Source organism: Cupressus sempervirens, chromosome 2 (genome assembly GCF_028749045.1).
Source record: "Cupressus sempervirens isolate cs-2001-9-10 chromosome 2, ASM2874904v1, whole genome shotgun sequence".
NCBI lineage: Eukaryota > Viridiplantae > Streptophyta > Pinopsida > Cupressales > Cupressaceae > Cupressus > Cupressus sempervirens.
The window spans coordinates 764,773,330-764,799,586 of NC_143119.1; the positions used below are offsets into that span (position 1 = coordinate 764,773,330).

The window sequence follows — 26,257 nt, forward strand, 5'->3', positions numbered from 1 at the left end:
ATTTCTGGTGTTTATTGGTTCAGTTTAGGCTCCTTATTGTTGTTTATCACCATTGATTTTTGGGCTCTAGATTTAACAGAGACAACTACACATGCATTATTTGCACTTTGACTTGTAGTCGGGACTTTAAATCTTGACTACAAGTGCCTTTGAATGCTGTCCTTGGTGCAGATCAAGACTTTACGTGTGAACTGCAAATGCATTTGGGACTAAAAGTCCACTTTGCAAACTTGCAATGCATGGTAAAAATTTTGAATTTGCAAGGGGATTGTAAAATAAAAACTTTTAGACAACATAAACGAACAAAACAAATGTCAAGTTCTCAAACCAGAATATAAAGATTGTAATAACACATGTGACTTATCTTGGGAAAACCTTCGTCCCGAGTGTGAAAAGCTCAACCCACAAAAAATGATTTTTATTGAGTTCTTCAAATAAGAATTACAATCTTCTGCAGCTGAAGCACAAGTATTTGAACCTCACTAGCTGCACACAAAATTGAGTAAGCAGCTAAAAGATTAACTCTTGACTAAGTACCAAACATGCTAGCAGGCAGCACACATAGAAGCAACCAGCTAGACTAATAGCTCTTGATGAAGAATACCAAACACATAGACACCGAGCTGTCCATGAAGAATGCCAAATACATAATACACCGAGCTCTCAATGAATAATCACAAGGCACTTATTACAATAGGCAGACTTATATCCCAGATATGAGAATAACACTTCTTCATGCCAAACAACGCCGTCAATACTCATTAAACGGTTCCCTATACATGCACAACAAAAATGTTGTTCTGTATTTCCAACATGCATCACATAGGCTTATCCTTATTGAATACAAAAGATCATTGATGTTACCCGATATGAATAGATTGTAGTTAGAAGCAACGGCAAAAATGAATCCTCCAGTGATGACCTAATTATGCAAATTGGAAAATGGAAGTACATAAGGCACGAGCTGCATATCCATACTGACCCAATGCTTAATGATGCATGTCAAAAACTTCATTAAGGCTGAACAGTGGAGATTACACAATAACATGAACCAAATGCAGAAAGATAGATGACAACCCATAACAATGTTTCATTTCTAGTGACACCTCCTATTAACCGATGGCCATTACAAAGAAAGACGATGAGACTCATAGGGAGAGAATTAACGCTGAACCATAAAGTCGCCAACGAACATAACAAAGGTAAGACACCACCACATCAATAACTGATATTGCAGAAATTGCTTACAAGGATGCCAACATAACATTACAAAGACCATGTCATCACATGATGACAATGATTACAATTTTGAACTTGATGCAAGAGTATTATGAAGCCAGAACAGATGCAGAGTGGACGTCAGATATTTGCAGAAGTCTTTGGCAGAATGAAGAGCTCAATGAAGAATAGCTTCACTAGCATACAAAGAACGTCACATAAATTGCTTTGCCAGTAGCAAGATTGAGGTGAAGAAACACAGAGAGCCTTCATGGGTAATGATCCATCTTGTAGCTACCCAAAACATTAACACTCCCTCTTAGCCAGTGTAACACGAGGACGCTTCCCTCCCCCCAAAGCTAGGCCGTCTCGGAGATGGGGACATCCTTGAGATAGGGGGACGGCGTCTCCGTGTTTCGTGTGTAGCCACTTAGAGCACCACCTCCATTGGCAACGGCAAGATGTCTCCTGTGTGAGTGCGGGGGGACGCAACAGAGTCTCCTTTATTGTAGGGGGATGCGACACAGTCTCTTTTATTGTGGGTGCAAGGAAACTTGTAGTTTTTGTTTGCATTATAATATTATATACTTGTTTTGATATCATGATTCGTGGCACATGATATTTATTGTAATCATCTTTATGTCATGACTGATATGATCATTGATTACTTTTAGATAGTAGAATCTAGATACTCATACTATTGATTTGAAGACTGATATATAGACTAATATTTGCTGGTGTTCAATGTCAATGGTCATTGTTTGTTTGTCATTTGATCATGAATCATGATGTTCCAGTTCAAAACTTCAATGCAATGTTCAATTTTAATTTTTTATTGTTTAAATTTACTATTTTTTATATCTTTATATTATTATATCATCATATTGTATAATTGTAGTATATCTTTTCATAACTAGCATTTTAAGTACCAAATATATAGTATATACACCCCTACTCCCCCCCCATCCCCTTGTCCCCTGTCGCCGTCCCCAAATCAAGGCCCCTTTATCCCCTCGTCTCGGAAACTTTTCTCAACTTCCCCCGTCACGCAAGGCGGTGTAACTACGCTCTTAGCAAGATAGAGATTATTCATATAGAGTGCCTCCATCTGACAAGTATACTGGCTACACCCATCATTAACCTTTTACCACAAATTTTATCAACGTAATTTTGTCATCTCATCATGACAAACATAAAAAACTGTCACAAAAAGGTCAATAAGAAAAATCTTATCAAATATATTTCTCAATATAATATTGTCATCTGAGCATGACATTTATCATGGCTACTCCCAGAGGATGAATAAACAAAAGCTCTACCACATGGAATGATATCCACCATGCCTAGTCACAAAGGGTGGAACAAGGACTTTCGCCTCAGACTTCTCCCAGAGAAGAATGCATCTCCAGGATACCTACTCATAGAAGGTTGAACAAGGGATTTCACCTCGAACTTCTCCCTCTCAGAAAAGAACTCATTAACAAGGGATTGCAGCTTGAACTTCTCCCTCTCGGAGGAGAACTCATTAACAAGGGATTGCACCTTGAACTTCTCTCTCTCAGAGAAGAACTCATTAACACAAAAATTATCTGAATGTTGAGTCTCCCTCTCAACCTTTTGACCTCCCTGTCCAATATTGTTCGTAATGAATAATCAAACTCCCTCTCAGCAGGTGCAACATTCTCACTACTTTGATTATCACAACAAAATAGAGCTGGTTCCTATGTTGACCAAACAAAGAGTTTTAGTAGTCACACTGCTACACAGACATGTTGATCTGCAGTAAAAGAATTGACACTCTTTCTCTGCTGCTCAAACTTCCTCTAATTGTTATGTCCTCTTAGAAAAGTCATGTGATTAAAGATAATTAATCGACCATCCTTCAGCTCCTTGATACATCCTGCAAACAAGAGAGATAATTATAATTCATAGAATCAAAACTACCTAGAAGAGTTATGTAGAGATTAATGAAAGAATACAAGAATTATTTTACTAAAGAACTACATAAAGGTTTTATAACATTTTTCAAGGAACAAAGACTTATCTTTTGATTATGATTAAAGATGGCATTACCTTTCCTTTTAATCAAGGAAAATCCTTATACAAAATTGAATACTTGACCAGCACCATCAAGAAACACAAATCTTGCAATAACTGTAATGTCCCCTATTTAGCCAGTTTGGATATATGTTGTCGTTAGCCTACTTCTATGTGGTCCCGGGGGGCTAACAAGGACATGGACAGGATCTTGCGGTGTTTTGGCCTAGTCGAATCTGTTTTGGGCCAAACTGAGTTCGTTTGGAGGCATTTCCAATGGGACTTACTATTTTTAGTAAGTCAGCCAGGCTAGTCGGATGATAATTTTGATGATAGGGTTGGATGTGTTTTTTCTGAGCTCTTTCCAACGAGCTATCATTTGTGGCATTTCGAGATCATTTGCTATCGAATTTTAATGCCGGAAGTTATTTAATAAAGTAACTTTAGTTAAATTAATATTATAAGGTTACTTATTATATTTTGTATTTAGATGTGTGCCTAGGAGTGGGACACCAAACGAACTCCTTGGGTCTTTAAAGTGATAAATGGAGACAATATATTAAAATGCAAATATGAGATTTAATCCCACATTGCTTGTGGAGTGGGGGTCGACCCTCTAAGAGGACTTTATATACAGCCATAAGTGGGGTGTGAAGATAGAAGAGATTGATGAATTCAAGCTTAATTTGGTTGGTTCAATTGCTGGCTTTTGGAGATGAAATCCTCCATTGGTGACAATCCTTTCGCTCTTGGAAGACAGAGTCAAGGGATTTAAGATCTATCAGCTTCATACTGTGTGCATTCAGCTTCAATTTTCAGCTATAGGCACGATTGAAATTGTTCCATTTCCAAGGGATTATCATTGCAGACATTGAACAGCATGGAGGGCAGATTTGGAGGAGAGATTTGGAGCAGGTTTGAAAGTAAACACTGCTGCTACAGTGCCGTGAACAGTGCGCATGAACAGTGCACGTGAATAGTGCTCATTTTGTGTTATTTGGAGATCATATTTCATACCCTAACCGAGCAGCTATTAGATGGGTATGTTTTACATATACTGTGTTCAATAATTCGAGTTGATAGGGTTTACCATTGGCTGTTATTTCGTATCAGACCTGGACTATTTTGTATTAAACTCTTATCAGCATTAATTGAGTTCTTTTGAGTTGGGTTGCCATTATTATTGTTGCCAAAAGTGGTACATGTTTATTATACATTTGTTGCACAATTACATTAAAAGAAACTCTTGAAAAAAACATGCTTCAAACACATAAACATCAACATGCCAGTCTCACATTAAAATAGGAATCCCAGTAATAAACCTGCAAGCAAACTGTTTGAAAAAATTACAGTGGGTGGGAAAGAAAACAGAGGACAGCAAGGAGGGGGAGGCATATCACAACAACAGATTTAGAACCAGCTGTAGTAGACTATTCAAACAAAGCAGCCAAGTTTCTCCAATACGCTTAAACTCACTCAAATTCAAAGGAGCAGACTAAAAAGGATTGAACAACAATCTAGCATCTAAATTTTTTGAATAAGAATCCTTCTAATTTGATGTCAGAATATTTATGTGGAGAAGCAACATCAACATTTGCAGCAGCAGCTTGATCTTTTGGTTTTGATAAACAATCGTTGACAAAGTGACCATACTTGTCACATCTGAAGCATTTGATCCTTGAAAGATCCTTTCTCTTCTTTGGTTCAGGAGCTGAATTAGAATACATATCTCTATATCTCTTTAAATCTTCTTTCCTCTATTCACTTCCTTTCTTTTTAGATGTATGAGCAGCAAGAATGTGGTCTTCTTCATTGTCAGATTTCTGCTCAATTCCTCTTACGTCCAATCAGCATTCCTCTTGAAATATAATCAGCTCTTAACCTATCAAAATTAATCGTTACTCGCCATTAAGCCAATTTTCCCTGAAAATATTTGGGATAAATCGGTCAAAACTGGTCTATATTTTTTGCCAAAAAATGACGATTTCTTTGGGTTTCAAAAATCATGAGTAATTAGGGAAAAAGCCATGCCAAAATATCAGCTGCGAAAACCCTAAAAACCACACATTGCAATTGGAGCATGGGATGATTTTTCATTTCGTCTTAAAGTAGATCTAGGCATTGTTTAGAACTTTGATGCTAAACCCGAAAATATTGCTGTATTGCTTTTTCATACTGTATTGTAAATTTTTCGGGTATTGTTTGATGAAGAACCATATTGCATTTTCAATTGTATTGAAATTTGTCCAAGTATTGTTCAATGTTAAACCCAAAAATATATTAAAAAATTACTGTACTAATATATATTTAGTATTTAGTATATCTATATATATTTACACATCGGTATATTTTTATAGATTTTTACACATCCGTAATACCACCAATCGTGTGACTCCATCAAGATGCAATACTATAGATTTAATAGCATCCTCCTCAGTTGTAGGATGCAAAGCAAGATAAGTATCGAGCTTGTGGAACCTAACTCTAGCATATTAATAGGTGGGAGATAATATCCACAAGTAGTCAAATTGTGATATTGCAATCACTCTCCCGCTGCCATCGAAATGTGCCAATGTCATCTTACTGGCTACCTCTCGTACATCTGACTGTCTAGGCCTTTGTCTAGCAACAGCAAGCCAACCTCTATAGAATGCTCACGCTTCTATGCCAGATTTCTATCGAAATTTAGGTTTCTCTTTACGGCCTGTGGAAAAGCATCCCACGCAGCAAAATGTGCAACTACATCATCTGCAAAGGGTGCAGCCTCAATCTTAGTACTAACAGCATGTGTCTCAAGTATCAAGAAAGTGAGTCATTGTGGCCTATCACTAGCGCCAATATATCTCGTCCTATCAACCCTATCATCAATCTTAATTCAGTTCTCTGATCTATATTTGTCACCAGCTTTGGACCTGTCATCAACTCAAGATCTATTGGAACTAACGGAATCATCTTGACTACCACTCTCCCTACTCCATCCTCAAAGGAGTGCAATCTGCTGCAGAGTGTCAAAAAGTTGTTGTAGAACATCTACAACATGGTGTTGTCCAACTTCCAAGTCTTTGAATGTCTCTTTGGCCTCCCTGTTAATCTCGGAACCTATGCTAGCATCCTTGTATGCCAAGCCACTTGAATCACCATGGTGTAGGGGCACCCAGGCTCAACAAGCAATTCATGAAGCCACTCCAAAGTACACAAGAAGACTATGAAGACAATCAAGTCACCTAATGAACATCAAAGGATCAAAGAGGTTAAAGGGATCTTAAACAATGCAAAGCGAATAAATTATAGTATATTGGCACCTTTGATGTTTTAATGCCCTGCAATGGCATTCAAATAAATAGATTTCACTTATATGTTTTAAGAGCCAAAATTTGGATGTAATATGGACCAATAGTGTCCAAGGATGCTTTTGGGTGGTAAGGAGTATAAGCATGGAGTGATTAAGTAATAAGGTTTCCAATTTAATAAGGTTTTAAGCATTTTTTAAGTTTAAAAGTTTAAATATTCAAAGTATAACGGTTAGTAGTCACTTTAGGAGGGAAATAGGATTTCACTGTTAAAATCACTTAACTAATCCCTCTAACTGGTTGTGCTTGGTTGTTAAGATTTGATTTATTATATTGTAATCATCTCTCTTTGTACGGGCAGGAGAGAACCTGGAGTGTACGGCAAGAACGGCATTTTCAATAAAATCACAAGTTTAGTTTGCAATCCTTGGGTTCTATGCATTGTTATTAGGATCCATTTCTATTGTTTTGATTTTCATATACAAGATTGAATATCAATCAATCTAAAACATTAATTTATTGATTGAACGCATTTAGATTCACTTTAAACTACTTGTTCTTGCATTTTGTCTGAAGCAACTTGACTGTGTCAGCAAATGTATTAATTCATTCAAAGTTCTTTATCTTTTCCATGTACTCTGATTGGATTAAGGAATTGGAAGATCAAATAATACATTTGAAAGGTGCATTAGATGTTTTGAAAGGCTTTGAAGAGTTTTTAGCATTACTGTTCCATCATCTACGGCAGATTACTCCTGATTTTGTTAAGTTCCCATCTATTTTGAAGTTAATTGGTAAACTTTGATCACTTCCATGGACCCAAAGGCTTAGGACCCATGGAAGGTTGAATACTAACATTGTAATATAATTTCCTAATGATTATACTTGCAGATGATTAAAGAGTTAGAGTGATCACTGGCTGGAACAGTGCGTTCCTTAAGGGAATTGATAGCTAGGGAGCAGCAGTGAGAGATTGGCCTTAAGGGCAAGGCATTTTTATGAATTGGATAGTCATATACTGGCATATTGATGGTGAATCAACCACCAAATAGGTCTGGAAGTGTGTGGAGAAGGGAGATTGGTGAAACCCTCAAATCAAGGGTTTAAAGCTTAGTTACCGGATTCATGTATTACACCTTGGATCCGGATTCGGGTCTGATCTGGATCCGGGCAAGGTCCGCGATCCTGCCAATGGATCCGTCAAGATCTGCGGCCCAAGGATTCTGACGGATCCACAAGCAGAATCAAGGATCCAGCCTAGATCCTCAAGGATCCAAGCACGAATCCTGAGGATCCAACATGAATCCGTGGCAATACAAGGCACAAAAACATAAAATCATGAATGTGAATATTCTGATTTTCTTTATAATCACGAAAATAGATCAATTATCAAGTATACTAGATTCATACTATAAAATGATTTCTCTTAGTTTTTAATATACACACACACACACACACACACACACGAATCCTCCACGGATCATTATTGGAAAAAAAAATCTCGAATTGTAATGTCCCCTTCTCAGCACTAGAGTTTGGGCGCCAATTTAATCTATCTCCACATCCGTATAGATTAATGACATTATCTAACAGGATGCCTACCAGTCACAATGTGTATTTAATTTAATTTACTTCAAAACTTTATTAAAGCGGGTGGAATTAAGTCATTTTAATGTTATAAAGCTATTTACTTTCTAAAATGGCTTTAAGTGACTACAAGATGAAAATGAAGTTTTAATCCCACATTTCGTGCTCCTTGTGTTTTTCCTCACTTCGAGGCTATAAATGAGAGCTTGTATTGGGATTAACAACACACAAGATTTAAGAAAAGAAAAGGATTTCGAGTTTTGGTTGCTTTGATGTGACTAGTTTGAGACTGAGGACAAAACCCCTCAAGTTTGGAAACACCAAGGGAGTTGGACGTCACCCCATTCCTCCCTTATTTCAGTTTGTATTGGCTTGGGTAGGAAATCGACAAGGACATGAAGTCACAGTTCAAGAAATGAAGTAACTACAGTCTAGTCTGTGCAAGAGAAATAGTTAAATACATTTGAATAAATCGTAGGTGCCTAGGTAGTAATTATTAATAGCTGGGTAACTCCTATTAGGTTGAGGAAATGGCTAAGGGAATAACTATTGCAACATTTCCTACGTGGTGAGGTCTTCTTTTAGGCGATTCATTAATCACGTGATAGGTTGGGACATGGTTTTAGCGCCTTGAACCTGAGACTTGGGACTACTGCATATAATATAGAGAAAGACACTCAATGCGAGGCTTCTACTTCCCACGTTTAGCAGGCTGATTTGTGACAAGTTGAGAAGAAGTTGCATGCAGTCGGCCGCACTCCATAGTGGAACAAGGTGATTTTGCAGTCGGTTTGAACAAGTTATATCCGTCAAGCTGGTAGCAGTTTTAACATTCTATGTGAGAGGGCACATACAGGTATCGGAAGGCAGTCGCAGTCGCAGTGTTCAGCAAGGCGTATACTTGTGTCAATCATACAAGCCGCGGCCGGTAGATTGTGTACACAGGCGGTATCTAATTAGACGTGCATTCTGTAACTGCTTCCTGGATCGAATACAACAAATATGGAGTGATGTGTATTCCAATTAAACTCATGCTATGTTAGCACCTGTTACTATCATTCACAAAATATTCATGAATGTGATAGTGTATTATGCTCAGAATACTAGAGTGATTGGAATAGATATGCATCATTTAAACTCCTGGTTGCAGCATTTATATACTTTAACTTCCACCTGGATGTTTGAATGAAAAACTCGATTATTTGAGTAACTAGTTGATGATCTGCTCTACATTTTTTCCGTCAGTTCACTGCAGTAGTATAACAGTAATAAGTTTCATGTGGGTTTTAGTTTCATGACAATTGTTTGACGAAATTAATCTGAGTTCAAAACCAGCATTTAATTATTTTCAAATCCATCTAAGGATATTACAGTGGTATCAGAGCCACAAGACCTGCCATTTTGTGGGAAACAATTAAATTTTTGCAAAACATTATCATTCTAAAATGACAACCAAGAATTAGTAGGAGACATCATAAATTCAGTCACTTACAGCCGGAACAAGCACTCCTTAGTACATATTGACATGGAAGATAGTTTTTCTGTTGATGAGGAAATAACCTTGGAAACAGGTGGACAAGTTGATATTACTCAACAGGTTGATCATTTGGAACAGGTTGAACCAAAAACTAATATTCAAATGGCACATAGCGGAGATGGGAAAAACAACATTGCAAATGCTATTCAGCAGTTAGCAGGAACTATGCAGTAGTTGCTTCCAGTCCATAGAAGGGCTCCTAGCCATCACAGTGGAGGTGGTAGTATAGCTAGGTCTCCCCGAGCAGTTAGAGCTCCCACACATAACACGAACAGACCTTTGATGCTAGTTTTTAATGCTGAAGAAGTTGTACCACCTGCAGCCCTGAATTTGTTACCAGATAATGTTATGGCAACATTTGATGAGTGGGATTTGTTTCCGGATCAAGTCAAACAAAATCTGACCTTCATGCAGTATTTAAATCAGAGAAGAGAGGCTGATAGGCAGTAGCAAGACTGGAGACCGAGAGCACCTAACAGGGTTGTAAAACATGTTATGAACAAACTTACTCTCCCCACCTTTGATGGTAGTGGTTAGACTTCTACTAGAGCTTGGATTCACAAGTTGGATACTTATTTGACACTTAAGCCCATGGCTGAAGCGAAAGCCATCAGATTTGTGACTATGCACCTGGAGGGAACCGCATACGATTGGTGGCATCATGGATTAGTCACGTAGAATCATGGCCTCATAACTTCATACGACTTTCAGCTCTAAGCTGATTACCCGCTTTGACAGGAAGGATGTTGAAGTCTATTACAGGGATTTGGCTCAGTTACGTTAGAGTGGATCATTAGATAAGTTCATTGATGAATTTCAACATATATCAGTTATGGTGCCAGATATGTCAGAACAGCGGAAGGTGATGTTATTCACAGAAGGTTTACAGGATAGATTTAGGGGTTTGGTTAAGGTCCTTAAACCAAACACTCTAGATGACGCGATCAAGATAGCTCATGATTTGGATTCACCCTCATCGATATTACAACCTCCAAAGAAACCTTACAGGGGATCTACGTCAAACCAAGGAAATAAAAACCAGCAGAAACCCACTCCTCCCAAGTTGGATTTTGAAACACGGAATGAACTCAAAAGGAAGAAATTGTGCTTTACTTGCAAGGAGCCTTGGACCCTAGATCATAGGTGCCTTGGGAAAGGCAAGATACATTATGTTGAGGTTCTCTCCGAGGATGAAGGGGAGCAGCAAGAAGGTGAAGAGGTTGAGGACAGTGAAGAGGAAGTAGTTGAAGAGCAACCCCTAAAAGATAAGAAGAAGAAAACCGTTACGGACAGCCTCCAATTATAGCCACTCTTTCTAGTGATCCAACATGTCATCCTTTCAGATTGAAGGGCGTGGTTAAGGGGCAGCACATTGTATGCCTTTTGGATATAGGAGCTTCACATAATTTCATTAGCACATGGATGGTATCTAGGAGAGGTTTGCCAATAGTTGACATTCCCGAGTTTGAGGTGAAGGTAGGCAGTGAAGTTTTGAGGTGTACAAGGAAGGTAGCTGGTCTTCAAATACAGTTTGATGATTAGCTTTTGGAGATTGATTTCTACATTGTTGACTTGGATGGGTTGGATGTCATTATGGGTAGACAGTGGTTAAGGACTCTTCGCAGGTACACTTTTGATCATGAGACTATGCAGTTGGACTTCTTATAGGGTGATTGGTTAGTAGTCCTCAAAGCTATACCATATAGTGGACCCAGATTAATTACAGCTCATAGGATGGAGGCCATTTTGAGACATGATGATATAGAGTGGGCTACACAATGTTTCATCTCCTCAAAGGAGACACAAGATCCAGGGCAGCGATATCATTATGCATTCAAACAGTTATAGATAAGCACAGGAGAGTGTTTGAGGATATACCTCCTGGAATCCCACCAAATAGAGGGTTTGAGCATATTATTGAGCTTGAAGGGGGAGCCAAACCCATTATTACTACCCCTTATCGTCACCCTAGGCACTACAAAGAAGAAATAGAGAAGACGATTAAGGAGCTTTTGGATATGCGGCATATCAGACCCAGCTCTAGCCCCTTTGCCTCTTCAGTGGTGTTGGTTAAGAAGGACGGCACCCTTCAGATGTGTATAGACTACTACGTACTGAACAAGAGGACCATTAAGAACAGGTATCTGATTTCCCGCAATGATGAGTTATTGGATGAGCTTCACGGGGTAGTTTATTTCTCGAAGATAGAGCTTCAATCAGGATACCACCAGATTCGAATCTGTGAGGAGGATGTGCATAAGACAACTTTCAGATGCCACTACGAACACTACGAGTTTTTGGTGATGCCATTTGGGCTCACTAGCACACCTGCCACTTTCTAGTCATGCATGAACCATATTTTCAAGAAACAACTAAGGAAAAGTGTATTGGTTTTCTTTGATGACATTTTAATCTTCAGCAGTACTTGGGAAGAACACTTGCAGCATTTGGATGAGGTCCTTAGTCTCATGGAGGAGCAGTTCTTATTTGCAAAAGAGTCTAAATGCGAATTTGGGCTTATCGAGATTCTCTATTTGGGGCATGTGATTGGTACCGAGGGGGTTAAGGTGCATCAGGAGAAGATATAGGCAATTCTGGATTGGCCACCACCCAAGGATGTATTTGAGTTATAATGTTTTCTTGGTCTTTGTTCCTATTATCTGCAGTTCGCCAAGGGTTTTTCACAAGTAGCAGCACCCCTTACCGATTTGACATGGAAAGGGGCATTTACTTGGACAGAGGATGCTGAGGCAGCATTTGATAAGCTGAAACAAGTGATGAGTTCATGTCCAGTGCTAGCACTTCCTGGTTTTTCTAGGCCCTTTGTTTTAGAGTGTGATGCTTCGAGAAGCAAAATAGGGGCAGTATTGATGCAGGACTATCATCCCATTGCTTTTGAGAGCAAGAAACTTAGGGGCAGCGAGTTGTTATATTCCACCTATGATAAGGAGATGCTGGCTACAATGCACGTCTTAGCCAAATTTAGGCAGTACTTGGTGGGAAGTAAATTTACAGTTAAGACGGATCATAATAGTTTACGTTACTTTTTGAAACAGGAGGAGTTGAACAAAAGGCAGCAAAAATGGGTCAGCAAGATACAAGCTTACGATTTTGACATTGAATATGTCAAAGGGAGAAATAATATATTTGCTGATGCTCTTTCCCAACGACCCCCAGCGCTAGCATGTTACGCCATTTTAGAGATTTCAGCAGATTGGAGGTCCCAGTTATTAGTGGAGTATTCCAAAAATGCTCATGCTTGTCAAATTTTGGATGGTATACTTCAGGACGAGCGGTACAAGGTAATGAATGATGTTATATATTACAAAAACAAAATCTACCTAGTACCTGAATCTAAACTGAAAGGGGACATTATGCTCACTATACATGATGCACCATCAGTAGGGCACCCAGGGTTTTACAAAACCTACAGGAAGATCAGGGAGAGATTTTCGTGGAAGGGGCTTAAGGATGATGTATTGTAGCATGTCAGAGAGTGCTAGACTTGTCAACAGAACAAGTCTAAACAGGCTTTTCCTACAGGATTACTTTAGCCCCTCCCTATTCCAGCCCAAAGGTGGGAGAGTATCTCCATGGATTTTATTACCAAGTTGCCGAGGGTTCAGGGCAGGGACTGCATCTTTGCAGTGGTGGACAAATTGACCAAGTATGCGCATTTCTTCGCGATAGCCGTAGACTGGTCAGCTTCTCAAGTAGCTGAATTGTTTTTTCAAGCGGTTTTTTGGCTCCATGGATTACCCAAGACTATTGTGAGTGACAGAGACAGCAGGTTTCTTAGTACCTTTTGGTAGGAGATTTTCAGATTGACAAGTACAGAGTTGACTCCCAGCACGAGCTATCACCCACATACAGATGACCAAACCAAAATAGTGAATAAGTGGGTGGAAGGGTACTTGAAGAACTACATTGCAAGGCAGTAGAGAGCATGGGTTAAGTGGTTGTATTTGGGAGAGTATTGTTACAACACCACCTACCATATGTCCATTCGAATGACCCCCTTTCGTGCCCTTTATGGTTATGAGGCCTTTTCTTTTGTTGATTTGGCATTACAGGACAGCCGGGCACCTCTAGCCAAAGATTGGATAATGGACCAGCAGGATATCCTCCGAGCTCTCAGGGATAATATTCAACAGGCACAAAATCAGCAGAAGTTATATGCTGATCAACATCACACTGAGCAGAGTTTTGAGGTGGGTGATAGAGTTTTTCTTCGTCTATAGCCATATAAACAAAGTTCCTTGAAGAAAAGTGGGTCAGAGAAACCTAAACCCAAATTCTATGGACCTTATTATATCACCAAGAGGGTAGGAGAGGTCGCTTATGTGCTGGATTTGTCGGGTGACAACCGAATTCACAATTTTTTTCATGTTTAATGCCCCAAGAAGGCTGTGGGCTAGCAGATTGTACCCTCAAAGAGTTTGCCCCCGCTTGATGAAGTGGGTAAGCTTATTTTAGTGCCAGAGGAAGTGATTGAAACTCGAGAGAGAAGGTTGTGTAATAGAACCATTAGGGAATATTTAGTCCGATGGAAAGACTTACCTTATCAAGATGCCATTTGGGAAGGTGAATTTATATTGTAGCATCCAGCATTGAGATTGCTTGAGGGCAAGCAATCCCGGGAAAGGACTGTCATGTCCCCTTCTCAGCAGTAGAGTTCGAGCGCCAATTTAATTTATCTCCACATCCGGATAGATTAATGACATTATCTAACAGGATGCCTACCAGTCACAATGGGTATTTAATTTAGTTTACTTCATAACTTTATTAAAGTGAGTGGAATTAAGTCATTTTAATGTTATAAAGCTATTTACTTTATAAAATGGCTTTAAGTGACTACAGGATGAAAATGAAGTTTTAATCTCACATTCCTTGCTCCTTGTGTTTTCCCTCACTTTGAGGCTATAAATGAGAGCTTGTATTGGGATTAACAACACACAAGATTTATGAAAAGAAAAAGATTTTGAGTTCTAGTTGCTTTGATGTGACTAGTTTGAGACTGAGGACGAAACCCCTCAGGTCTAGAAACACCAAGGGAGTTGGACGTCACCCCATTCCTCCCTTATTTCAGTTTGTATTGGCTTGGGCAGGAAATCGGCAAGGACAAGAAGTCACAATTCAAGAAATGAAGTAACTACAATCTGGTCTGTGCAAGAGAAATAGTTAAATAAATTTGAATAAATCGCAGGTGCCTGGGTAGTAATTATTAACAGCTAGGTAACTCCTATTGGGTTGAGGAAATGGCTAAGGGAATAACTATTGCAACATTTCCTACGTGGTGAGGTTTTCTTTCAGGCAATTCATTAATCACATGATAGGTTGGGACATGGTTTTAGCGCCTTGAACTTGAGACTTGGGACTACTGCATATAATATAGAGACAGGCACTCAACGTGAGGCTTCTACTTCCCATGTTTGGCAGGTTGAGTTTGTGACAAGTTGAGAAGAAGTCACACGCTGTGGGCCACACTCCATAGTGGAACAAGGCGATATCGCAGTCGATTTGAACAAGTTATATCCGTCGAGCTAGTAACAGTTTTAACATTCCGTGTTAGAGGGCACATATAGGTATCAGAAGGCAGTTGCAGTGCTCAGTAAGGCGTATACTTGTGTCAATCATACAAGTCGCGGCCAGTAGATTGTGTACACAGGCGGTATCTAATCAGACGTGCATTCTGTAACTGCTTCCTGGATCGAATACAGCAAATATGGAGTGATGTTTATTCCAATTAAACTCATGGTATGTTAGCACTTGTTACTATCATTCACAGAATATTCATGAATGTGATAACGTATTATGCTCAGAATACTAGAGTGATTGGAATAGATATGTATCATTTAAACTCTTGGTTGGAGCATTTATATACATTAACTTCCACTTGGATGTTTGAATGAAAAACTCAATTATTTGAGTAACTAGTTGATGATCTGCTATACATTTTTTCCGTCAGTTCACTGCAGTAGTATAACAATAACAGGTTTCATGTGGGTTTTAGTTTCATGACAATTCTTTGACGAAATTAATTTGAGTTCAAAACTAGGGTTTAACTATTTTCAAATCCGAGGATATTACACGAACCCACGGATCCGATTTGTGTACCAAAATCGGATTTGTTTCACAAATCGGCAACTAAGGTTTAAAGGCATCATTTTGGGGCTGTTGATGTTCCAAGGAGTTTGGGTCTAATTCCTCTTGGAATTATGGGTTTGGTAACATATTGAGACACTACTGAAAGGTTGGAGTCTTGGGGGTACAAGTAACTAGGTGTTGCTTTGTTAAATCACCCCATTTTGGTACATTTTGGGGTCACATAGTCAGGACAGTCATACTTGGTCCAAAAGAGTCTATGGAGATCTTGTAGTATGTCATGTTAGGGCCAAAAGGGTATCCAAGTATACCATTTATTTGTTCCATCCTTTGGGAAAGTTTTGTGTTTAAAGACAAAAAAGGGCTAAATGCTAATTTTTGGGCCTCATCAGGCTAGTTTGGAGTCTTTTTGCTGTTGTGAGTGGAAGATAAGAGTACAAACCTCAAAACCACCTTAATCTATCCTCGTATACATGAAACAGTTCAAATCTATCATTAGTTTGCATTGTGAAGGGTCTTGGTTGGGTGGAGTCTTATAAAGCCATTGTGCACCTTTGGGAAAAGTGTGGGTTTCTAAACCAAATTTGAATAACTTAACTTGCGTAAAAGGTCTGAAAGATCCCTGATGGATCTCTTCTGGTAATCTGTTGTAATTTTATATTTTTAAATCTGTTTTCCTATTTATTTATGTTTTCTTGCAGAACTAGACAGAAGTGCAGAAAGGTTTGTTTGTTTTTGATGGTTTTATAACGTAGAAAGGAATAGGGAACAACCATGAAACAAGACTGAAATAAATAAGGTATTCAGTAAAAATCAGAATTATTGCAAACCGTACCAAGCAGATTTTTTTGAATTATAGAGCCAAGCAATAAATCTAATGCATTTCTCAAAGCTCACATACAAATTTGATGTCAAACTGGAAGGTGAAGATTGTTCTTGAATCCAACATACATTTGGAGGTGAATACAAGCAATACTCTATACACCACGTGGTGTATCTATTGCAGATGGCGTCCCACAAGCTACAATGAACCACCTCCCAACTGAAAAGATGATATGCCATGCTGAAACCCCAATGAGAATTGATGCCTTTGTCCTTAATCACCACGCACAATGCCTAAAAGATTCGGTGCCAAAGATTGCTGAGGGCTACATCCCAGCCAATCACTAACTTGGGGTTTGCTTCCCAGACTAGAAATCGCCCATTCAGAGCAAATTCATAAACAAGTATTCAAATATGCAAAAGATGATCTTAGAATGAAGCTTCTATCTCCTTATAACCCCACTCAATTGCAAATCGAACCGTAAGTGTCTCCAAGTGGCATTGGGTAGTGAAAATGTTATAATTTCTTATTTTAAAGTGGTCATGTTACTAGAAAATGACCTTTTTCCCCATAGACAGAAATCTGTTCACTGAATTGCCCTGAGACCAAAGAGAAAGATTTAGAGAATTTTGAGACCTTTCCAACGAGCTATCACACCATAGGATGCGAATCCAGGGCCAAAAACCCCTTATTACTCCAAAATGGCTAATAACTTAGCCTTATTTAATTATTAAACGCTTACTTAGGAAATATTAAAAATATAACTCAAATAGCCACAAAATGCCCAATTGACATCACAAACCATAAAATCATCCTGTCACCTGTTTGTGACTAAAGTTGGAAATCAAGGATCCACTGGCAGTCTCATGCCTAAAATCTAGGGATTCTCCTAAAATTTAGGAAACAAGCCCTATCCCTCTGAAACTGAACCCAAAGAGTAATCTCATGGAGACCCAACCCTGGGCAAGATCATACCTCCTAAAAAGTAGGAACTGCCTCCTAAAAACAAGGAACGTATCCCAACTGATCAATAACTGCCAGAACATCAAGTCCTCAACACTAAATAACCATACTGGGTCTCTATCCAACCCTGTCAGCCTACAAGACCCCATAATAAGCTGACTCGCATGTCTCTGCTAGATTGAGCTAAAAGAGGGGACATGACAAGGTCCATCACCCTTTCCTCTGCATCACACCACTACCCCTGTTGCCAACACTACCAAACTGAATCTTTGGTTCTCCATCCCCAAGTGGAGAAGTATGATCTCTATGGGTATAGTGCCTACCCGGAATAAACCTCATGTCCCTATCCATGAATACTGAATACCAAGTCTCAGAACAATGCTGATCAAATTGACAATTAAGCCCAATTCTTGCAAGTTGGTAGGAAACCGCTCTGATACCACTGTAAAAACCCTGAACTATCTCTGTTGTAATGTTGATGAACAAAGATGATATTTCTTTGGTGTTTTCTTTTTTTTTTGTGTTTTGGTTATATATACTTTTTTTTTTATAGTGAGATATTTTGAAATGTAAATGCTAAAATTTCTTGCAATTAATAACAACTCCCAAATTGAACAACTATAGTTTCAGCACAAATAACATACTGTAACTGAATTTTTCAAAAAATTTCAAATAATGTTCACAAAGGGAACCTGATAATTGTGCAGAGGCATTCTCCCAATGTCACGTTGGCAGTTAGGAAACATATACTGCCCTCAAAATGAATCGCAGACCCCCTGAATTCCAACTGCAGGTCCAAATATTAAATGCAGACCGTGCATAACTCAATCGTGGCCCAGGGAAGTCATAGTCTGCCACTGTAAATGATCCACATGCCCAATTTTGCCACGAGTCCCAAATTCTTCATCACGGGCTCTCAAAAATAATTTGCAGGTCTTCCCAGCTCAGTAGCAGCCCTGTCTGAACTCCACTCACTGCCTTATAAGGGACGGCAGCCTCTCAAATTGCAGCACAATTCCCAAGTCAAAATCACAGGGATGTATATTACAATTGCAGCCACTAAACTCTTCAAAATTAGAGGATCCCTTTGCATGAATCGACTTCTCAATGACAGTTAATACAGAGAAGAAGTTATGACAAATTACTATATCTCAACAGCAATTCGCAACACAAATTCAAGAGCAATCTTCAGAGCTCAAACACTCAACAATTTATCAAAAGCAAAATAACATTCAATGGATATCCATTTCTGAAAATGAGAGCCATATTTATAATCTCATTTGTGCAACTTAGCTTCAACATTACACCTTTCACTAAAGAAGCTTTAGCTTCACAACATCATTTGATAACATATTATAAGAAAAAGTGCATTAATTATTATGAAGCCACATAATAATGCAATAAATATGACTCCATTAAATAGCACCATCTTGTGCAGAAGACTGAATAGATGACAGCCACCATTTTGTTGCGCCTACACTATCAAAAATAGCAACTAACCACAATTATTCTTACTAAAAATAGCAAGTCTACAAGTGAGACACTTAAATCATACTACCAACTCACGAGGGTCGCGATGATGAGCTAACCAACCATAGCTCCTAGGACCTGCTAAATCGGGGACATTATAGTAGTTGACATTTTGACATTTGTCTCCATGTAGATATTTTTTGCGATATTGTGGTATGTTTTGTGTAATGTAATTAGCAATATGAATATAAATGATGAAAATCTATTCTCTAGAATTTACTGGTTTAACTCTATATTTGTTTTTGCTCTCAATATATCAAAGATGTGGAAATGCCCTTTAATTTCAAAAATAAATAAATAAATAGACTTTTTCTTCAAGATTTTACTCTTTTTTTGTAAATTTTTCAAAAAATCCGACTTTCTTGTTCACCAATTTTTTTCCCAAAATGAGTTATATTTCTATGTTCCTAATAATGACATTTAAATCTTTGGATATTTGATAGTATGATATTTCATCATTGATGCCCTAGGCTTGGCATAGTCATGTGGCAAACTAGGAAGAGTAGGAAAAGGTGTTGCAGAGGAGACAAACTAAGGTGGATGTATTCTAATTGGTGATTTAGCATCCCTAGACATGTACAGACATGAATCCATAGGCCATTTGACAGGAGGAAGTGACATGTGAAGAAATCCATTAAACCCCAAACCTAATTACCATTTAGGGCTAATTAGTAATTTGTGCACTGTTAAGTTGACCCAGTTAAAGGCCAATCCTGGTTCCAAATTTGTTATATAACCTGTATCAGACAAAAGAGTATCTATAAATCGTCTTTTTGGGGCCCTTGTTCAGGAAGTTCGTAAGTTTGAGGTGAGAAGATCAAGGTTGAGGGCTAATTGCTACTAGGTCTCCTAGTGGGTCTATTATGCAAAATAGTGAATTAAGTATCTCATGTTAGTTCCAAGGGGTAAGAATGAGTCAGATGGAAAATTAGAAGTGTAGAATACATCTACACAATCCTTTCTGCAAGTGATTGTGCTAAGATCCTAATATGCTAGGGTTTGTTACCCAAGAATGCCTGTAGGAGAAGTATGGATTTGATGTGAGAAGTTGTATCGCACAAGAAGTGGGAATTGCTCAAGGTTGGTCACAAGGAGGTGATCCAAGGGCAAGTTCAAAAGGTGTTGGACTAGGGCCTCTTGAAGAAGGCCAGGAGATTGGATCATTGGATGGTGCCAGATTGGAAACAAAAACAAAAGGTTAAAGGATTCTTGGGAGTAACCTAGAAATAGCATGTCACATCATATGCCAGTCCTTACATGGATCTGCTTATTCCAATCGTTTAGGCATACCTTGTTATGGTTTACACAAGGTAATAACATTGGGTTTTCACCATTCACAGTGGTGGTGGAACTCCTCTCTGATGTAGTATTAAATAAATCTTTTCATATTTCGCAAAGGAAATTAAAATCGTGGTTGCTGGAGTCCGAGTGCAATACTGAATTTTGAACTCTAATGTAATTATAGTTGAATTTATAGGTCTAGGAAATTCTTTTGCTACTTCGTTTGTTAACTTCCCATGCTCTGACATGGTAAATAAGTGCTTTGACAACTATGGATTCCAAAATTATGTAGTGCTGGTTTTTGTCAGTTAACGTAAAAATTAGCTGGGTGGTTTGCAAGGTTGAGTGAAGTTTTGAAGTCAGGTGGAGTAATTAACGGTTGAATTTTTTCAGTTGAAATAAGAAATGTGCCATGTTATTTGAATTTTGGTGGACAGTAAGAAAAACTATTACATCATATTGAATAAAAAGCCATTATCAAGGAAATTAAGATGGCCTATATCTCTCAGCCAAAATGCAGAATAAATAGAGAATACATTTACATTTTGAAGTTTAAAATGTAAATATATAATCTAGCATGTGATAATGAATGAATAGGGTCGTAGATTATAACTTATTCATGTTAACTTATAATTTATTTATACATTTGATGTATCCTGTTCAAGTTACAGGCGTTGGGACAATTAATAACTAATCACAATAATTGGAAATAAATGATGGGATGATAGAATATATAGGCACATTCTGCACAACGTGTCTATTAAAGCTACATGCATGGTGACTATTAGTAACTGATCACAATTAATCAGGCTTAAATTTTAAATTAATGAAATCTATTACAACATTTAGTTATATGCATCTTGCCATATTTTGTAACCATCAGTGTTCTAACAACATTGCATTCATAAAGGTATATACTATATTTTCTGTATCCCTTCTTTTGATCCAATGATTTCTTGTATTTGATTTCTGGCAGCAATAGAACTGCATGCTACATTTTATTTCTCAGTTTGTCTATTGAATGGCTGTAATAAGCATTGGTTTTTTACGTGATAAGTAGTTTTTGAAGGTTCTGGAGTCTTTGACAGACTAAATGTGTAACATATACCTTCTCAGGAAAACACATCATAAAGTTCTTCTGATGTGTAAATCATAATCTTAAAAAGATTCACATTGCACTCCTTATTACCTCATGAATTCATTTCGATGTTCATATTTAGCTGCTTAAACTATGCCTCACGTATGAAAATACACGTTCCTTACTAGCACAAATTTTTTTATTTTTTATTTTTTATTGTCATGCTTACTAGCAGTTGAAGGCAAATCACAACTTTGAGTTTGTCATCTTTCAAGTCAAAAATGTAAATCATTGTTGCCACACAGGTTCTATTTGATTTGTTCCGGGATGATATGCGGCTGTGGAAAGCTTACAGTAGTACACTTCGGGTATGTTCATTGCCTGTTTTGATTACCTCCATTGTTGTGTTTACCTTGGGATTTCATTCTAACATTCTTGTGTTTGTTAATTTCAGTCCCAACCAGATTTTGCTGAATATATGGATTTATTAAATTCCTTGGAGCAAGGCCTTTCCTCTGTTGCCAATGAGGTGCAGGGATAAAAGCTACAGCTACTACAATTTTTTTATTTCTTTTAGCTTCTGTAGCTGTCTTTCAGATTAACCGGATTAAATTAAACAGCATTATCAGTAATCAGCACAATCGTAACTGATTGTAAATCTCCTCCGCCTGTGATTACATGATTAATATTTCTTTTCCGGTTAGCTGCTATTTTTGTATCATAATCAGGTCATTCTTTTTATGGACGTGAAATTTCAAGCATGATTGAGGACATAATCTAAATGTAAAATCTTCATTACTATTGAAATGAATCATACAGCACTGTAAGTGCAAATACTGCAGTAATTGTAACATTACAGGTTAGAGTAATGCCATTTTCTCAATTTCATAAGCTTGCGTCATATTGTTGACATGGATTCATTACCTAAAATATGACCAATATATACGAGTGTAACAGATGCTACTCAGCCAGAGTAAGATTAAAAAAAATCCATAGCATTCAATCAATAGTCTTAAAAAGTTAAAAGCAATTCAAAATTAAATAAAACAATATAGTCACCTGTTAAAGTAAGTATTTTCATCTCCTTACATTCAAAACACGTTTTTTTAATAATCTGAATATATCTACAAACTCATTAGCCCTGAATTAAATCTCTCATTGGCCAACAATGCTGGACATTTTTAAATAGTTTACCATAATCACTATTGATTGCCTTTTTTTGGATGCATAATATGTTGGTTAAACATTTCTAAACAATTCAGAGAACAGTTTAGAAGTACGCAATTAGTCTTTATACAGGCTTTTTAAAGCAGTACTTTTTTGTGTGAATATTGATATTGTAAACATCGTACAATTTATTGCTTGGGATTTTGACTAAACAAACTTGAAATATATGTTTTCTTTATTGTAGAGTTTGGAACACAAGACTTTCTAGAACTCCCATCTCATTGAGACGGTTTTTGAATTTATGACAACTGACAATATGATAAGAACACTGAATAAAGATTCAAACAGAGATCATTAAAGTTGTATTTTGCATTGGTTTGATCTTGAAGAAAACATAATGGAGGGAAACAACAATGCTTGAACTAAGAAATAATAACTTATATCAACTAAGTGTCACAAAACATTGAATTTTGTTGTCAGTAAAGTTATAAAATAGCCGACAGGTAGATTAGCATGTAATCGGTAATTGTTATGTAGCCAACGGGCTCCTTCGGAAAGGTTCTTCGAAAAGTATATATACACCATCCGAGATCGTTGTAATCATCATCAGAAGCACTATGTAATCTCTTTGGTATATATGCGAATAATAAAATGAGTATTGCTTTGTTACATGTTTTTGTCTATTGTCTATATGCATTAAACTATTTACCCCATATGGTAAACATTTGGTGCCGTTGCCCAATGGATCTGGAACAAAGGCAGAGGAATGAAAACTAATGACGAATCAGCTTAACAAGAATAGAAATAAAATAAAGAGAAAAGATGAAGTACGCACCGCACAAGAGACTTTAATTTTGGCACAACAAGCTGAACGCAAACGGAGGTTTTAACGGATTATCGATGGACACCGAAGCACCGAAGAATTGTTGGAAGAGACTCGACAACGGTTGAATTTGGTGGAAGAAACAAGAGAGGAATTTTTTAACCTATATATGCCGAGGGAAAAGAATCCAAATGGAAGGGACTAAATGATCTAGTGCTCACAATGCCTCAACTTCGATCAGCACTCACAAACATCGCTCCAACTGCTAAATTATTAGGAGAACATAGAAGGGAGAAGGAAAGTGGAGCAAGTACAACAGACTCAATGCTGCTAGCGCTCACATCTGGATGACATTTGGCAGTCATAGAGATGGGTATATTAGGAATGGTCCTTTCAGACACAATTGTGGACAGAGGTTCAGGAGTAAACATCCTACCATAAGATACTTAGAAGAAGTTGGGGATAGTCAACATTGTGGCCACCTACGTTCCAATTACTAACGGCGGACCAACACGACATTAAACCTCTCGAGGTCCTGATGGCACAATCAGTGACTATTCAAACACAGTCATTCCTACTTGACTTCGTCGTCATCCTATTGAAGAGGAGAGGATATGACACCATTTTGGGCTGGGGATGGCTTGTACAAGCAAGGGTTAAGCATGACTGGAAGAAAAATACACTATCAATGGAAAGCAAGGGACGACGATTCATTATTGATTTACACACACAAATGGTGGGTGAAGAAGTCATATCATCTGATTCTGAAGAAGAGGATGAAGAAAGACAGCTATTGGAACCTAACGAGGAAGGAGTCTTAGGGTTGGAAGGTGGATTGATGGATGATGATTTGGATTCAGTGAACAGCCTTTTCCACTGGCAGATGGAGGATTACGAGCTCTTTATGAGCTATAATATGCTAAGGGTCGACAAAGGTGAGAAAGAAGAGGGAAATGAATGTCTGAAAGAATATAGAGAAGTAGAAGAAGAAAAGGTGGTTACAAAAAAAGCTAAAGGGAAGAATATACAGTACAAACTCAGAAAAAGGAAAGATTCCACCGTACGGTACACAATAAATGGATCACACAAAAAGAAAATGTTACGTTGAACCACGGATATAGTAGAAAGGTGCCGGCAATAAGGAAAACACATCATACAGTCTGCACAGGAAACAAAGAGGAAGGGTTTAATAAAAGCTTCAGCAGTATGGAGTGAAGGTTCTAAAATCAAGAATACAATTATTGACGGCAAGGAGTGGCAACCGATGAAATTCATGGTACCAAATTTCGAGAACAAATTGGGAGATGGAAAACCTGAGGGAAAGATCGTGTAACTTAAATAAACTTGATGAGCAACGATTGTAGGCACAATGGACCATGGAGGTGACACAGAACTAGCGCAAAGCATGGCATGATAAACACCTAAAATTAAATAAGTTTCAATCGGGCCAATTAGTGTTGAAGGATAACGAAATTAACAAAATCAAACTTGGAAAGTTCAAAGTCAAATGGGTAGGACCATACAAGATATAGAACGTTGGTGATAATGGGGCAATCAAGTTATGGAAACATGACGAAAAGGAAGTACCAGACACGGTGAATGGGTCAAAGTTAAAAATCTATCATGAAGGGAATAGTTCCCCATCGATGAACAATTGAAGAAAGAAATTGAAAAAAAAAATTAAAAAGTTGAAAAAAAAAAAGCAAAACAAATTTTTAAAAAAAAAAAAATTAAAAGTTATAAGATAACCGTACGGTCATTGTACGGCAGCCAATTGATGACCATTGTACAATGTTTTATGTGCCCCGTACGGTGTTTAAAGTGCCTTCACCGTATGGCAAAGTGAGACACCTTCACTGTACGGCAAGTAAGAGTCAACACAAAATTTATCCTTATGGATTTTCTATTGCCCTCCATACAGCATTTCTCCAATCAATAGATAATAAACAACTTATAGCCCGTGCACAATAATGGCACCGTACAACTTGTATTTGCACCAGAGAGATTAGCTTGGAGTGAATCCCATACGATACATGGAGGAGAAGCAGAGACTGTACGTATTTAGTAGGACACATAGGTCGTACGACGTGTTTCGAAGGCAAGATGCAAACCAAAGTTTGTACGGTGACTACAAAGATCTCGTATGATGCGTCGATAATGGATTTCACTGTACGAAACAACCAGAGATCATACGAACATCAAGAGGAAGACACAGTACAATGAGTAAAGTAGAGATAGAGGATATAATCATCGTACGACAATTATAGAGCATTTGAGGAGTTCGTACGATATTCTCTATACTTGTTCCATATGCCACTTCTTTGCTTGTGTATGCACTATATGTTTTTTTATGTTTCACATGGTCCATATGGCATGTACGTTTCATTATTGGATGAATATAGGAGGCTACCAGAAGCCAGAAGCCAAAAGTTGTTCATGAAGTCTTGAAGGAGGGTCATACAGACGCTAGGGAAGGAGAGAAATTTGTAACAATTGGTTTGTACAAAGAGAACTGACCTAACCAAGCAAAAGAACAAATGGAGTCTGCAGGAAAGAGGTAGTGGAAGAAAAACTTAGAGGAAGGAGCCAAAAAAAAAAGACGACGACAAATCAAAAATGTTCAGAATGAATAACGCATGATGCCCAAGAGAAGGGAGAGACATAAACAGGTAGCAAAACATAAGCAGTTACCAAAAAGAGTGTGGGATCGGAAGAAAATCACAAAAATGGTGTGTTCCATGGAGTTTTGTGTGGCTTTGAGGGTGCTGATTTGGTCTTAGCAGCGGAGGCGCTGTCCCTCGACTCCACCAGTCGGTGC

The 26,257-nt window shown here is 38.0% G+C and overlaps 1 protein-coding gene across 2 annotated transcripts in view; it reads left to right on the forward strand.

Moving 5' to 3' along the window:
- Positions 1-22,340, forward strand: part of LOC149575692 (uncharacterized) — a 228,605-nt gene extending 206,265 nt beyond the window's left edge. For both annotated transcript variants that reach the window (XM_089815445.1, XM_089815446.1), the window contains 2 exons: positions 21,755-21,817; positions 21,904-22,340. In XM_089815445.1, coding sequence (XP_089671571.1) covers positions 21,755-21,817; positions 21,904-21,990 — 150 coding nt within the window. In that variant the 3' untranslated portion in view covers positions 21,991-22,340. The remainder of the gene's footprint in view (positions 1-21,754; positions 21,818-21,903) is intronic.
- The last annotated feature ends 3,917 nt before the right edge of the window (positions 22,341-26,257 follow it).